Raw genomic sequence first — 17245 nt, 5'->3', positions numbered from 1 at the left:
CTCACTTGGATCTGACATCATTCTAACAAATGAACGTGAGAAGCTCTGCTACAGTTGTTTAGTAACTCAGTAGACAATGGCATAAAATTCTCCAGGAAATAATTAAATCTTCTTTTCCTAATGCTGCTTTGTACAAAAACTCGAGAGGCTTGCAAAAAGTCAATGAAATGGGGACGTATTCTTGCTGGTAAAAGTTTCAGCTTTGCTTCTGAAAGAACTGGACAATCTCTAAGAATAACCATTGACAGTACCTTAGGAATATCTGAATACTTAGCAAGAGGTTTCATCTATGTCCTGAAAGCAAAATTTGATCAGGATCTACTTGAACATTATTTCAGTATAATAAGGTCTCTGAGTTGCAATGACCATCCATCAATTATCATTCATTATCTTTTGGTGGAAACTGTGAACATAAATGTGAATTTTTGCTGACAGTACATGTAAGCTAAATGCGGATGTTACCTACACAATTGCAGCAAATGAACAGAGACAGAATTTTTTAACTGGAAAGCATACTTAAGGAAACACTGTGCATTCTATATAACTTCACGAATGCTCAATCTGATCCTCAACATATGATGGAGATTCTTGAAAGCAATTTAGCACCAGAATGTTTTAGTTTGTCATCAGCTAGTTTATAAGGTGCATCAAGCAAGAAGAGTCACCAAACACACCCTAGGTGTTTGTGCCTTTTAAGTGGGAATTCATCTCACATGCCACTCTCTTTGCTTACATCTATTAGAGATGATGGCTCTAATATAGGAAAGACACTGCTCACATATCCTCCATCAAAACACATAATCAATGTTCTTATGCAAGGAGAAAATGTTATAGTGGTAAAACTACGTGGCAACGGTTTATGGGACAACATGTTTTTATGAATGTCTAAATAGTTTGGATCACATTAGCTTTGAAATATTTAGTGTTGGACACTGCAAAGATCATGTGACTCAAATTGTTCCTAAGCTGGTTCATTACCACATGAAATGACGATTTTTCACTGGCATTAATCAAATTTGGAAGGAGATGACATCTTTAAAAACTTCAAAAACTCCCCGGAAACTAACCAAACTAGTTGACAACTAATCTCCACTGAGGTAAGTTAGTTAAAATTCACATACCTTTCTTTTCATTACACAAATTTCATGAATGTATGAGTTTTGTGCTGCATTTATACAATGGGAACATGTAATTCCATCGGTTGCAAGCAGAGCAACTGATGTCTAGTGGCACGAAGAGCGAACTAGGGAATCAGCACACTTTCTCATCTACTTGCTATGTGCACAATAAAAAGTGTACTTTATCAATGTTTATCACTTTATCAATAACAAAAGACCAACTCAGTTATTATATCTACATATAGGTAATAATCAAAATTGACAGCTATTATGATACTGTTCTGAACTACGTTATCAACTATGACAGTAAAATTGTATTTACTTCAGCAGGAAAGGAAATGCAATATCTCCTACAATTCAATGGTGAAATTAATAATGATTTCTGGATCTCATACAATAAAGCTGTATTTACTTTTGAATAATTTAAGTAAATTTATTAACATTACCTGTGTGGTGTCAGCAGAATTAGAACACAAATAGGTGATTGTAGCCAAACATGGCAGTGCACGTTCAACAAGCTGGAAGCAATGTGGTCGATCAAAAACACTATCATGGACCTGATACAGGTAGGCACAGCTGAGATCAATAAGACCCTTTGGTTTTGTACGCTGTAAAAACAAAATAATAAGATTTAATGCATGGAAGGACTAAAACAGCAACAACAAAAATTGTTATAATGGCAAAAATAAACATCTGCAGTACTTCACAATTCATATTGTATTCTAACTGGCAAAAAATGTGTAAAACACTTGGAGGTGTGAAGGGAAACGGTGACCAGCCACCTTTTGTTTTTGCAACCATAGGACCTCTACAAGTAATCTGCATCTAATTCTGATAATGCAATCTATTTAACCAAGAGAGCGTAATTACAACTTACATATAGCAGATTGTTGATGGACACAAAGTTCATATAGCACACGAGAGCCTGATATGGCTCACCATTGATGAAGAAAATTATTCTGATTTAATAATTACATAACCACTTTGTGCTGTTATGTCAATATTATGAAAAGGATAGATTGCTGCTCCACCATATAGCACATATGTCGAGTCGCAGATGGGCACAACAAAAAGACTGCCAAACAAGTTAGCTTTCAGGCAAAAAGGCCTTCTGAATTCGACAACATACACATGCACACTCGTGTGAATGCAACTCACACACACCACCACTGTCTTGCCTCGTCAGCCTGGAACAGTGGTCATGCGTATGTGAGTTGTGTTACTGTGAGTGTACATGTGTATGTTGTTGAATTCAAAAGGAGGTCTTTCTGGCTGAAAGCTGAATTTTTTGAAGATCTTTTTGTTGTGCCTATTTACGACTCAACATCTCCACTATACGTTGAGTAGCAATATATTTTTTTATAATATTTACATTATTCCATTCTGGATTTACCATTGTTTGATTATGCTGTTATGAGTTGCCTTGCTCCAAGATAACGAATCCTGTAAATGGTTCTAGTCCTTCTCCATACTTTATCAATTACTATTTCCTCAATACAACTGTTTTTGATAATCCTTTACTTTAATTTCCATTCTTATTAGTTCCTCAGATGGTTAAGGGGATAATGTAATAGATACAGATGAGTAAGGACTGGGAAGAGAGCCATTCAATACTTATATGGACAGCATGATATGTTGTCAATAACAACGTAAGTGTTGTTTGGTTTCCAGTGCATTTGCAAACAGTGTTTATCATTGCAACAAGAAATAATGGGACTAGATGTTTAAATAAAACAACAAACGTAATATTTTTGTGCTGACGATTTACAGGTGGGACCAAATTTAAATTTAAATTGACCATTTCTTGTCATCCTCATATACACAAGGAACATATAAAGTTTGAAACTCTCATTTGAGAAGGTATTTTAATGTTGCTAAATCACAGAGCAACCTAAATTTGTAAAACAGTTAGAGTGTGAGGGAAAACATTCTGTATTTTGGAGACAATAAGCTCCATACAGCACAAAACCTGAAAACAGTTCTAAAAAAAATTACCAGGTCACCATAGACTTCTATAATGGTAGAGAGAGAGACAACAAACAGATTGAGTTTCATTCAAAACAAAAAAAAAACTGAGCTACCGGGAGAATCAGGAACATGGAATTCCGCAATAAATTGTGATTAATCGAGAAATCATTCTGGTGTGATGCGTGTGTGTACTTTCAAAAGGCCACACATGCAGCAGTGCTGTCATCTGCAGAGAGTGCCTCAGACGTGTGTATGTGTTTGAGAAGGGGTTGGAGGGAGGGAGGGGGGAGAGGGTGGAGGGGGTGGAGGGGGTGGAGAGAGAGAGAGAGAGGCGGTGAGGGAAAGAGGGGTTAGGGAGTGAGGGGGTTAGGGAGTGGGAGAGGGGTTAGGGAGTGGGAGAGGGGTTAGGGAGTGGGAGAGGGGTTAGGGAGTGGGAGAGGGGTTAGGGAGTGGGAGAGGGGTTAGGGAGTGGGAGAGGGGTTAGGGAGTGGGAGAGGGGTTAGGGAGTGGGAGAGGGGTTAGGGAGTGGGAGAGGGGTTAGGGAGTGGGAGAGGGGTTAGGGAGTGGGAGAGGGTGTTAGGGAGTGGGAGAGGGGTTAGGGAGTGAGGGGTTAGGGAGTGGGAGAGGGGTTAGGGAGTGAGGGGTTAGGGAGTGGGAGAGGGGTTAGGGAGTGAGGGGTTAGGGAGTGGAGAGGGGTTAGGGAGTGGAGAGTGGTTAGGGAGTGAGGGGTTAGGGAGTGGGAGAGGGGGAGGAGAGAGGGGGAGGGGAGAGAGGGGGAGGGAGAGAGGGGCAGGGGGAGAGGGGGAGGGAGAGAGGGGCAGGGGGAGAGGGGGAGGGAGAGAGGGCAGGGGGAGAGGGGGAGGGAGAGAGGGGCAGGGAGGGAGAGAGGGGGAGGGGGAGAGGGGAAGGAGAGAGGGGAAGGAGAGAGGGGAGGGAGAGAGGGGGAGGGGAGGAGAGAAGGGGAGGGGGAGGGAGAGAGGGGGAGGGGGAGGGAGAGAGGGGAGGGAGAGAGGGGGAGGAGGAAGAGAGGGAGAGAGGGGGAGGGAGGAAGAGAGGGGGAGAGGGGGAGGAGGAAGAGAGGGAGCGAGGGGGGAGGGAGGGAGGGAGGAGAGGGGGGAGGGAGGGAGGGAGGGAGAGAGGGGGAGGGAGGGAGGGAGGGAGAGAGGGGAGGGAGGGAGGGAGGGAGGGAGGGAGAGAGGGGGAGGGAGGGAGGGAGGGAGAGAGGGGGAGGGAGGGAGGGAGGGAGAGAGGGGGAGGGAGGGAGGGAGGGGAGGGAGGGAGGAGAGGGGGAAGGGGAGGGGGAGAGAGGGGGAGGTGGAGAGAGGGGGAGGTGGAGAGAGGGGAGGTGGAGAGAGGGGGAGGTGGAGAGAGGGGGAGGTGGAGAGAGGGGGGAAAGAGGGGAGCAGGGAGAGGGAGGAGATAGGGGAGGGAGGAGAGGGGGAGGAGAGGGGGAGGAAGATGAGAGGGGGAGGAAGATGAGAGGGGTGAGGGTTGAGAGAGGGGTGAGGGTTGAGAGAGGGGTGAGGGTTGAGAGAGGTGGGTGGGTTGAGAGAGGGGGAGGGTTGAGAGAGGGGGGAGGGTTGAGAGAGGGGGGAGGGTTGAGAGAGGGGGGAGGGTTGAGAGAGGGGGAGGGTTGAGAGAGGGGGGAGGGTTGAGAGAGGGGGGAGGGTTGAGAGGGGGGGAGGGTTGAGAGAGGGGGGAGGGTTGAGAGAGGGGGAGGGTGAGAGAGGGGGGTGGGTTGAGAGAGGGGGGGAGGGTTGAGTGAGGGGGAGGGTTGAGAGAGGGGGGAGGGTGTGAGAGGGGGGAGGGTTGAGAGAGGGGGGGTGGTTGAGTGGGGGAGGGGGTGAGAGAGGGGGAGGGTGGTGAGAGGGGGGTGGGTTGTGAGTGGGGGGAGGGGTTGAGAGGGGGGGAGGGTTGAGAGAGGGGGGTGGGGGGTGTGAGGGGGGGGGGGGTTGAGAGAGGGGGGAGGGTTGAGAGAGGGGGGTGGGTTGAGAGAGGGGGGAGGGTTGAGAGGGGGGAGGGTGTGAGAGGGGGGTGGTTGAGAGAGGGGGGAGGTGAGTGAGGGGGAGGTGAGAGTTGGGGGAGGTGAGTGTAGGGGGAGGTGTGAGTAGGGGGAGGGTGAGAGTAGGGGGAGGTGAGAGTAGGGGGGGTGAGAGTAGGGGAGGTGTGAGTAGGGGGAGGTGAGAGTAGGGGGAGGTGAGAGTAGGGGGAGGGTGAGGTAGGGGGAGGTGAGAGTAGGGGTGGTGTGAGTGGGGTGGTGAGAGTAGGGGGAGGTGTGAGTAGGGGGAGGTGAGAGTAGGGGGTGGTGAGAGTAGGGGAGGGGTAGAGGGGGGAGGGTAGAGAGGGGGGAGGGGGGAGGGGGGTGGTTGGGTAGGAGGGAGGGAGAGAGGGGGAGGAGGTGGGGAAGGGGGGAGCGAAGAGGAGGGAGGAGAGAGAGGGAAGGGTGGAGAGAGGGGGAGGAGAGAGAGGGAAGGGTGGTGAGAGGGGGAGGGAGGAGAGAGAGGGTTGGGTGGAGAGTGGGGAGGGAGGAGAGAGAGGGAAGGGTGGAGAGAGGGGTGGGAGGAGAGAGAGGGAAGGGTGGAGAGAGAGGGGGGATGGGGCAGAGAGATGGGGAGGGAGGAGAGGGGAAGGGGGAGGTGGAGAGAGTGCGGAGGGGGAGAGAGTGCGGAGGGGGAGGAGAGTGCGGAGGGGGAGAGAGTGCGGAGGGGGGGAGAGAGTGCGGAGGGGGAGAGAGTGCGGAGGGGGAGAGAGTGCGGAGGGGGAGAGAGTGCGGAGGGGAGAGAGTGCGGAGGGGGAGAGAGTGCGGAGGGGGAGAGAGTGCGGAGGGGGAGAGAGTGCGGAGGGGGAGAGAGTGCGGAGGGGGAGAGAGTGCGGAGGGGGAGAGAGTGCGGAGGGGGAGAGAGTGCGGAGGGGAGAGAGTGCGGAGGGGGAGAGAGTGCGGAGGGGGAGAGAGTGCGGAGGGGGAGAGAGTGCGGAGGGGGAGAGAGTGCGGAGGGGGAGAGAGTGCGGAGGGGGAGAGAGTGCGGAGGGGGAGAGAGTGCGGAGGGGGAGAGAGTGCGGAGGGGGAGAGAGTGCGGAGGGGAGAGAGTGCGGAGGGGGAGAGAGTGCGGAGGGGGAGAGAGTGCGGATGGGGAGAGAGTGCGGATGGGGAGAGAGTGCGGATGGGGAGAGAGTGCGGATGGGGAGAGAGTGCGGAGGGGGAAAGAGGGGGAGCAGGGGAGAGGGGGGAAGGAGGAGATAGGGAGAGGGAGGAGAGGGGGAGGAAGATGAGAGGAGGAGGGAGGAGAGGGGGAGGAAGATGAGAGGAGGAGGGAGATGAGAGGGGGAGGGAGGAGAGGGGGAGGAAGATGAGAGGAGGAGGGAGATGAGAGGGGGAGGAAGATGAGAGGGGTAGGGAGATGAGAGGTGGGAGGGAGGAGAGAGGGGGGAGGGTTGAGAGAGGGGGGAGGGTTGAGAGAGGGGGGAGGGTTGAGAGAAGGGGGAGGTGAGAGAGGGGGAGGGGTAGAGAGGGGGAGGGGTAGAGAGGGGGGAGGGAGGGGAGAGATGGGTAGGGAGGAGAGAGAAGGGGAGGAAGGGGAGAGATGGGTAGGGAGGAGAGAGAAGGGGAGGAAGGGAGCGATGGGGAAGGGGAGCGAAGAGGAGGAGGAGAGAGAGGGAAGGGCGGAGAGAGGGGGGAGGGGGGGGGGGGGGAGAGAGAGAGAGAGAGAGAGAGAGAGATAGAGATGTTTGGCCTCAGTACTCTATGTATGTTGCTACAGCTCCGTGTACAAATTGCTTTCTGCTGCTGCTGAATGTTACTTATATACTGTGTTCAAGTTGTTAATGCTTCCATGGAATAAGTTGTGTTCAGTCTATTGGTTGTGATGTACTTATACCTAATTACAACGCTATTGGCGATGAGTGTGGTCTTGTTCTTCACACAGATTTCTATTCTGTGTTGGTCCTCCGTTTAGTTTACTCTCCCGATGGGTGATGGTGTTATGGAGGACATTTAAATTGGTTAGTTGAACAGCAAGAACCATTCACCACTGTGTTGCATCTTCAATCACAGGTGCTGGTCAACAAACTCAGGCACTTCAATCATTGGCTTCTGTTTTGTGTAGCTGGGATCCTCCTCCATCTGTGTCACCTGCTATTTTGTACTCTGCAGACCCCATGGTTTATCTGCCTCCCTTTTCTACATATGAGAAGGCTGTTGAGGGGTGGGACACATACAAGAAGTGTCTGTGACAACACTTCCAAGTTTTTGGGATTACTGATGCTATTTTATGTCATGTCCTGTTCCTTTCATGGATATCGACAAGAATGTTTCAAGTCATATGGCAACTCACCCCTTTGCAGGATCTATTTTCTTAAACATCTGACCAAATGTGTGAACTTCTTTCAAAATACTACTGCCAGCGCACACATGTTATTGCAGCCCACACTGAGTTTTACCAATGTAGGAAGCAACCACACCAATTTATCAAGCATGGGTGGCTGAACCCCATGAGTTACGTTATCGTCATCATTGTGTGTCCATTGTGCATAAAGGACCGTTTGCTGATCAGATGATGAGAGATGCTATCATTTGTTTAGTGCTAGGTCATGAGGTGTGGGAGTGTGCCCTCCAGTGTGAAAACCCATCCCACTCCGAGGTTTTAGCTATTGCGTAGTCGTTCGGGGCGTGTCGCAAACTATGGGTAACCAAATTGAGCCAAGTTGTGAGGTATTCGCAATCCAACATTCTCCTTCACACCAAACTTCAGATAGTTTGGAGGGGGAAGACATGGCTACAGCAGTCGACACACGATCACAGCGTCGAAGCAGCAAGCGTCACTCCCAGGAGCAGCCGTGCCAAAAAAGTAAACAGGCCAGTAAACAGCAACATACATATTCCACACTCCCAACCTGCCTTATTATTTCATTAACAATGAGCACCCAGTCTGTCCAAAATGCTGGGCTATCTGTCGTGACTGCAACAAAAAAGGTCACATGTTGCAACAATTCAGCACAACAATCCTGATGCAGATACGGATATAAAAATTGTATCGGCTATTTCTGTTGCACCAAATAAGCTTTTCATTGATGTTAGGTTTTTCATAAAGTTCTGTGCATGCAAGTGGATATGGGAGCTGAGGTAATCTAGTTAAACTAACGAACTTATATGGACTTGAGCTCACCTTCGCTTCTCCGTGTATCGTGAAAGTTAGTAAATAACAATATCAGAGTTTTCCTATTCTCAACCAACTCTCTGTCCCAGTGAGCTACTAGTCAGTAGTCTGGTCACTTACTTTCCTTGTAATGCACGTAAAGAGAATCTTTTTGGGTTAGATGCTTTTTTAAGTTGTTTGATTTTTATCATTTCAGATGAACTGAATTTTGTGTTTGAACAAGTATCATAAACATAGCTATATGCATTACATACTCAGTTTTCCTCTTTGTTGTCTCCTCAGTTGGGGTGTCCCAGCAATTTTCAAGCGTCATTATCATGAAACCTTCTGCTCGGCCTAATTTTTTTCAGATCCGTTTGATTACAGTGGCACTCAGGAAACAAGTCAAAGAGATGAATAAGATTCCATCATGGAACACAATGTCGTTCTGCATTTTGCATCAAATGAATGATCTACCCTCTCAGTTATGGTAAAGAAACTACTGAGCTGGTTATACCTCTGCAGAGATTTTAAAGTTTCTGTGAACAAAAAATCTATAGTGGATACACACCCAATACTTTTTGCAAAGTTATCAGGTTCTTAAAAAACTGACTTGTCACATGCCTATTTCCAACTCCCTTTAGATACAGTCACAACATATGTTAGCTGTCAATACTCTTTTTGGACTGTACCAATACTTGGGGTTGCCTTTAGGAGTTGCAAATGCTCCTGCTATTTTTCAACATTTTTTGGAGCAACTTAATAGTGTCTGTGCTGGGTTGTACAAACTATTTTGATGACACTGTAGTTTCCATTGCCTCCACTGAAGAATATATATAAATATCTGTACTCTCTTCTGTCCTCCAAGCAGCCAGATTGATGTGCAATTTGCAAAAATGTCAATTTTTCCAATCTTCTATCATTTATCTCTGGTTTGAAGTTTCTCACAAGGGTCTCAAACCCCTGCATCAACATGTTTCTGCTGTTGTGTCGCTTCCATGCACTATGTCAGACAAAGAAATTCAAGTTTTTTGCAAAGTTGCCTATCATAAATGTTTTCCTGGGGCAGCGACAATTGCAAAGCCACTACGAGGGCTGTTGCTCAAAATTACTCAGACCGAGCGAGGTGGTGCAGTGGTTAGACACTGGACTCGCATTCGGGAGGACGACGGTTCAATCCCGCGTCCGGCCATCCTGATTTAGGTTTTCCGTGATTTCCCTAAATCGCTCCAGGCAAATGCCGGGATGGTTCCTTTCAAAGGGCACGGCCGACTTCCTTCCCCATCCTTCCCTAATCTGATGAGACCGATGACCTCGCTGTCTGGTCTCCTTCCCCAAAAACAGCCAACCAAAAGTACTCAGTTTCACTGGTCGCCAGCTTGTGAAGCTGCGTTTTCCACCCTTAAGACCATGATGCAGTCTGTGCCCTGCTTAGTGACGTACCAACCAGGTCTCTATTTGGTTCTTGTAACAGATGCTTCCCAATATGGGTTGGGGGCGATATGGGCTCATAGATATCCCGATGGCTCTGAGCGGCCTATTGCTTATGACCCAAAAATGCTTACTCCTACCAAAACTAGGTACATTCAGATAGAAAAGGAAGCTTTGGCCATTGTGTATGCTGTGAAGGAATTCCAGGTTTTCCCCATCCCATGGTACCAAATTCCACTTGGTTACTGATTGCAAACCATTGTTTTCCTTATTTAGTCTTTCTGGGTCATTACCAGACAAAGAGGCATATCACATTACACGTTGGGCTCTTTTCCTTTCTCATTACGACTACGAAATTCATTTCTGCTCTATGAGTCAACATGCAAATGCCAAGGCTTTGTCCCGCCTGCCAGCCAGTTTGGACCCAGGATTTGATCAAAAGGAATTGCTTTGTTTCCACATTGACGCCGCCGCACAGCAGATGCTTGATGGTTTTCCTGTGACTAGCACACGGACTGCGGATGCTGTGGCTTCGGATCCTGTTTTACAGAAGGTCAAAATATTTGTACAACATGGTTGGTCAGATTCATCACCTTCTCATGTGTATGAACCCCTCCATAATTATTACATCTTTTAATATCGATTATCTGTTGTGGTTGGTGTTCTGCTTTTAGATATGGATCACATGGTCCCTTGGGTAGTGATCCTTTCACTGCTTTGTTCGGAGGTTCTCTCTTTATTAGATGCAGGTAATTGGGATGTACTGTGCACAAAATGTGTTGGCCTCTCGACACATGTTTTAGCCCATCTTGGATGGTGACATTCACCTGGTTGCCCCCTGTCCACAATACATGCTTCGTTGATTCCTTGGCCGATGCAGTTGCTTGCATAAGATCGTATACATGTGGATTTCACTGGCCCCTTTCTCAATGCTTATTGTCTATGGATCGTTGACACATATTCTTGTTTTCTGTATGTCGTTCATTGTGTTTTCACATCCATAACTGCTACAGTCACAGCCTCATCCAAGTTTTTCATTTGAATGCTTGTTTACAATGTTACTGTCCGGTAATGGTCCCCAATTTTCATTGCAGCAGTTTGTGGCATTTTGTGATTCCCATGGGATCTGTCACATGCTAGTCCTACCATTCCATCCACAATCTCACAGGGAGGCGAAACACATAGTGTGAACCCTCAAAAGTCAGATGAAAAAGTATGTTAACAACTCTTCATCTGATGCTGTCTTGGATCGGTTTCTCTGCTCATACTGTTTCACACCATTTGGCGAGAAGAGCCCAGAGGAGCTACTCCACCGACACAAGTCGAGGCCACTGCTACACCTCTGGTGTCCTCCACCTGGACATCAACAAGTGCATCCGCCACACCTGTTATGGCTAGGTGTGGCTGTCTGGGTGCACGGTTTCAGATGTCATCCTAAATGGATTCCAGTTGTCATCACCGGATGCTGGGGGTGGTGTTTCTGCGACATTTTCACAGAGGAAACCTCTGCTCGAGTCACCACGATTCAGCTTTGCCTTCATGTGGATGGCCAGGTGCCCCCTGATGTCACAGCATTGCCTCAGCTGAGCCAGTCTGCATTCGACACCATGTCACCTGCTGCTGCTGCTTCTCCATTCCCGTGCGGGTGAGGGCATCCGTCCTTGGTGGCTGAACCAACAGTTTGTCTATTGCTTCCGACACCATTGCCAGGGATTCCAGCACCTGTTCCTTAGCAACTACTGATATCAGTATCATCAGCACAGCTAGCACGGTCACCAGAGTCAATGCCCGAGTTTGACATGGAAACAGTTACGGCGCTGCTGGTGTTGCTGTATGGTTTAACACAGGAAGGAGGAAACAGAATGTGTCTGCTCCCAAAGCACTTCAGACTGTATGCTCCCATTGCAGCATGCCACCTTAGTCAGAGCCCAGCAAACGAGGACAGCATGGGCGTCTAAAAAATCTGTGATCACCCTAAGAGAGGAGAAATGCAATGGCACGCATGTATTTTCAAAAGGCCATGCTTGTGGCAGTGCTGTGTCATCCGCAGGGGGCGCCTCAGAGAGAGAGAGAGAGAGAGAGAGAGAGAGAGAGAGAGAGAGAGGATTAAACTCGGGTACTACACAATCATGTGTAAAAGGAAAGGCTTTAATGCGAAGTCGTTGCTGGCTGAGTGCAAGCTCAGATTGTGCAAGCAAGTCAGCTGAGAATATTTCATTTGAACAATCCACACATTTGCCTAAGCATTTAGGGAACCTAAAAATTTTAAAACTGAATGGCCAGTCAAGGAACTGGGCCCAAGTCCTGTTGAATGCAACACTAGTGTCTTAATCACTGAGTCACTTCCCCTGCTGTATGGAGAAAGTAGGACAAAATTAAATCTTGGTCTATTTCTCTTTATAGTCATTTAGCATTTACTATTTTACACAATTACTTTGTGAAATACAGGTGAGTAAAATACAATTCTTTTGTAGTTATTCCGTACATTTGAAAAATGAAATTTTTTACAAACTGAGTGCCCGACTACTGTGTCAATCACGATTATTTTCCTTTTTTATGGTTGTACAGGCAACAAAAGAGTGAGTTTGGTCCAGAGTTTCATTGTACTTGTAGTTCTAGAAGTAGCAGCAGCAAAGTTTCAGTGCCTTCCTAGCACGATGTATGAAATGGAGAATGGACACCATAAAGCAGCTGGCTTACTGATACTGTGCCACAGATTCGATTTCTCTCATTTACACACTGTATTGTACCACAGATTCAATTTATCTCATTTACACACTGTACTGTAGCACAGATTCAATTTCTCTCATTTACACACTGTACTGTACCACAGATTCGATTTCTCTCATTTACACACTGTGTGCAGAGTAAAATAAATGTAGAATGTGCCCTTCAGATAAATATGCACTCAGGCATAGTGATTACATACACATAATATAAAGTGATAACAATTTGATGAATAAATTCAATTTAAAAAACAGTCAATCTTACAAAGAAACATCTGACTTCCGTCAAAAAAAAAAAAAAAAAAAAAAAATAAATAAAAAAAATAAATCTATTCCAAGTTTTAGGAATATGTATGTTATTCCTTTTGGCAGAGAGAATGAATGGTTAAGAAAGGCTGGAAATGAGGAGAAGGTTACTCACACCCAGTGTCGAGTACTGTTCAACTGTTCTGTTTCCTTGTAATTTACGTGAATTCACTCACCTTTGGATTATCATAAAAATATAAATGAGTATCAGTTCCATCAACCAATAACACAAAATACATTGACTTCCATTTCTTGTTTTTCTCACTCTTCTTGTTGAGGTAACCCTGCATTTTAATTCCTGAAAACAAAATACATATTGTGTAAAAAAACAGGTCACTGAAGTTTAAACTACAAAGAGCATTTTTTACTTCAGTTTCCTTACCTTTATTTTTCTTCACCCCCGATTGTTCCCTGCATTCACGAAGTGTGGCATAAATCTTCTCAGCATGCTGTACTTCTTTTGATTTTATTGTTCCATCTCCATCCATATTCTACACCAGGAAAATTGTATTGTCATAATTTGTAAAATTCACAAAAACAATTTTTTATATAATCTGTAGTACTGTGGGTTCATAACAGGACAATGGCACCACCTGGATGTGGCAACAATTTCAGTCAAACATGTTTATACTCTTATTTAGTGAACAATTCAATCTGCAATTTGTGAACAAGTGCACTTTGTAAATGACACTTTGGAAGCAAAAGTAAATATTCATTATGTCAACAGAATTCTATTTTCATGGTGGTGCAGCAAATGTATCTGATGACAGTACACTATTTGCTACGTAGATTTGTTTTTCTGGTGACAGTATTTTTCAGGAAAGTACTTGCAGAAGTTATGCATATTTTTTTAAGCAGGAATTGTTGATTTTTTTCAATAAACACAGTATTTCCCTTAGGGAAATAGCGGAAACGTCGGGGAAGAAGGCCAGTGTTCACTCTGTCTGCTTGCCGGGGGGTCTCATCCGAGATGTGGAGGAGGCCCTGCCGCTGGCGATAGAGAGCACTGGGTGCACCCGACTGCAAATTGTTGCTCGTGTCGGCACCAATGACTCCTGCTGTCTGGGTTCAGAGGTCATCCTCAGTTCGTACAGGCGGTTGGCGGTATTGGTGAAGGCAGAAAGCCTCATTCGCGGGGTGGAATCAGAGCTAACTATTTGTAGTATCATTCCCAGAACCAATCGCGGTCCTCTGGTTTGGAGCCGAGTGGAAGGCTTAAACCAGAAGCTCAGACGATTCTGCGGAGATCTGGGGTGCACATTTCTCGACCTCCGCTATCGGGTGGAGAAATGTAGGGTCCCCCTGAATAGGTCAGGCGCGCACTACATGCCGGAAGTGGCTACAAGGGTAGCAGAGTATGTGTGGAGTGCACATGGGGGTTTTTTAGGTAAGAGAATTCCCTCCCTAGGCCCGACAAGATGCCTCCTGAGACGCGGCAAGGTAGGAGTAGGCAAAATGCAACAGGGAATAACAATATTAATGTGCTAATAGTAAACTGCAGGAGCATCTATAGAAAGGTCCCAGAACTGCTCTCATTAATAAACGGTCACAATGCCCATATAGTACTAGGGACAGAAAGTTGGTTGAAACCAGAAGTAAACAGTAATGAAATCCTAAAATCAGATTGGAATGTATACCACAGCGACAGGTTGGACAGTGAAGGGGGAGGCGTGTTTACAGCGATAAGAAGTGCAAAGTATCGAAGGAAATTGACGGAGATCCCAAATGTGAAATACTTTGGTTGAAGGTCACTGTTAAAGCAGGCTCAGACATGGTAACTGGATGTCTCTATAGGCCCTCTGGCTCAGCAGCTGTTGTGGCCGAACACCTGAAGGATAATTTGGAAAATATTTGGAGCAGATTTCCCCACCATGTTATAGTTTTGGGTGGAGATTTTAATTTGCCGGATATAGACTGGGAGACTCAAACGTTCATAACGGGTGGCAGGGACAAAGAATCCAGTGACATTTTTTAAAGTGCTTTATCTGAAAACTACCTTGAGCAGTTAAACAGAGAACCGACTTGTGGCGATAACATATTAGACTTTCTGGTGACAAACAGCCCCGAACTATTTGAAACAGTTAACGCAGAACAGGGAATCAGCGATCATAAAGTGGTTACTGAGTCGACGATTTCAGCCATAAATAGAAATATTAAAAAAAGGTAGGAAGATTTTTCTGTTTAGCAAAAGTGACAAAAAGCAGATTACAGAGTACCTGACGGCTCAACACAAAAGTTTTGTCTAAAGTACAGATAGTGTTGAGGATCAGTGGACAAAGTTCAAAACCATCGTACAATACGCGTTAGATGAGTATCTGCCAAGCAAGATCGTAAGAGATGGAAAAGAGCCACCACGGTATGACAACCAAGTTAGAAAACTGCTGCGGAAGCAAAGGGAACTTCACAGCAAACATAAACATAGCCAAAGCCTTGCAGACAAACAAAAATTACGCGAAGTGAAATGTAGTGTGAGGAGGGCTATGCGAAAGGCGTTCAGTGAATTCGAAAGTAAAGTTCTATGTACTGACTTGGCAGAAAATCCTAAGAAATTTTGGTCTTATGTCAAAGCGGTAGGTGGATCAAAACAAAATGTCCAGACACTCTGTGACCAAAATGGTTCTGAAAAAGAGGATGACAGAATAAAGGCCGAAATACTAAACGTCTTTTTCCAAAGCTGTTTCACAGAGAAAGACTGCACTGTAGTCCCTTCTCTAGATTGTCGCACAGATGACAAAATGGTAGATATCGAAATAGACGACAGAGGGATAGAGAAACAATTAAAATCGCGCAAAAGAGGAAAGGCCGCTGGACGATACCAGTTCGATTTTACACAGAGTACGCGAAGGAACTTGCCCCCCTTCTTGCAGCGGTGTACCGTAGGTCTCTAGAAGAGCGTAGCATTCCAAAGGATTGGAAAAGGGCACAGGTCATCCCCGTTTTCAAGAAGGGACGTCGAACAGATGTGCAGAACTATAGACCTATGTATCTAACGTCGATCAGTTGTAGAATTTTGGAACACGTATTATGTTTGAGTATAATGACTTTTCTGTAGGAATCAGCATGGGTTTCGAAAAAGACGGTCGTGTGAAACCCAGCTCGCCCTATTCGTCCACGAGACTCAGAGGGCCATAGACACGGGTTCCCAGGTAGATGCCGTGTTTCTCGACTTCCGCAAGACGTATGATACAGTTCCCCACAGTCGTTCCATGAACAAAGTAAGAGCAAATGGACTGTCAGACCAACTGTGTGATTGGATTGAAGAGTTCCTAGATAACAGAACGCAGCATGTCATTCTCAATGGAGAGAAGTCTTCCGAAGTAAGAGTGATTTCAGGTGTACCGCAGGGGAGTGTCATAGGACCGTTGCTATTCACAATATACATAAATGATCTTGTGGATGACATCGGAAGTTCACTCAGGTTTTTTGCAGATGATGCTGTGGTGTATCGAGAGGTTGTAACAATGGAAAATGGTACTGAAATGCAGGAGGATCTGAAGCGAATTGACGCATGGTGCAGGGAATGGCAATTCAATCTCAATGCAGAAAAGTGTAATGTGCTGCGAATATATATAAAGATAGATCCCTTATCATTTAGCTGCAAAATAGCAGGTCAGCAACTGGAAGCAGTTAATTCCATAAATTATCTGGGAGTATGCATTAGGAGTGATTTAAAATGGAATGATCATATAAAGTTGATCATCAGTAAAGCAGATGCCAGACTGAGATTCATTGGAAGAATCCTAAGGAAATGCAATCCGAAAACAAAGGAAGTAGGTTACAGTACGTTTGTTCGCCCACTGCTTGAATACTGCTCAGCAGTGTGGGATCCGTACCAGATAGGGTTGATAGAAGAGATAGAGAAGATCCAACAGAGAGCAACGCACTTTGTTACAGGATCATTTAGTAATCACGAAAGCGTTACGGAGCTGATAGATAAACTCCAGTGGAAGACTCTGCAGGAGAGACGCTCAGTAGCTCAGTACGGGCTTTTGTTAAAATTTCGAGAACATACCTTCATCGAAGAGTCAGGCAGTATATTGCTCCCTCCTACGTATATCTCGCGAAGAGACCATGAGGATAAAATCAGAGAGATTAGAGCCCACACAGAAGCATACCGACAATCCTTCTTTCCACAAACAATACGAGACTGGAATAGAAGGGAGAACCGATAGAGGTACTCAGGGTACCGTCCGCCACACACCATCAGGTGGCTTGCAGAGTATGGATGTAGATGTAGAAGTACAAGAAATTATATGTGGTCCACTGTCGAGAACTGTGATGTATCAAATGGCTCTATGGTTACTTGGCACAGTAATGCAATAGTGAAGGGAGGTGGACCAGCAGTCCCCCATAAGAATCAGTGGTATTTGGTAAAAAGTTAAGTCAAGCATTATGATTCGTCACCATCAAAAATCATAAAAAAAACATCAAGAATGTATAGAAAATGCATAAAGGCATCCTAAGTTTGGAATTACATTTAAAGGAACATCAGCAAAAACAAACAGAACCATTACAGAGGCTTAAGACTTGTGAGGTGATGTAATCAAAAGTGTGTCATTCAAAT

The 17245-nt window shown here is 46.0% G+C and overlaps 1 protein-coding gene across 2 annotated transcripts in view; it reads right to left on the bottom strand.

Annotated features, from left to right (window-relative positions):
* Positions 1 to 17245, bottom strand: part of LOC126412314 (ras GTPase-activating protein 1) — a 149893-nt gene that overhangs the window by 100406 nt on the left and 32242 nt on the right. For both annotated transcript variants that reach the window (XM_050081835.1, XM_050081834.1), the window contains exons 6-8: positions 13064 to 13172; positions 12858 to 12979; positions 1565 to 1726 (exon numbers count right to left, since the gene is read on the bottom strand). In XM_050081835.1, the coding sequence (XP_049937792.1) occupies positions 1565 to 1726; positions 12858 to 12979; positions 13064 to 13172 (393 nt within the window). The remainder of the gene's footprint in view (positions 1 to 1564; positions 1727 to 12857; positions 12980 to 13063; positions 13173 to 17245) is intronic.

This window comes from Schistocerca serialis, chromosome 7 (genome assembly GCF_023864345.2).
Source record: "Schistocerca serialis cubense isolate TAMUIC-IGC-003099 chromosome 7, iqSchSeri2.2, whole genome shotgun sequence".
Classification (NCBI taxonomy): domain Eukaryota; kingdom Metazoa; phylum Arthropoda; class Insecta; order Orthoptera; family Acrididae; genus Schistocerca; species Schistocerca serialis.
Note: the sequence above shows the minus strand (reverse complement) of the source record. Positions and strands in the feature narration are given on the sequence as shown.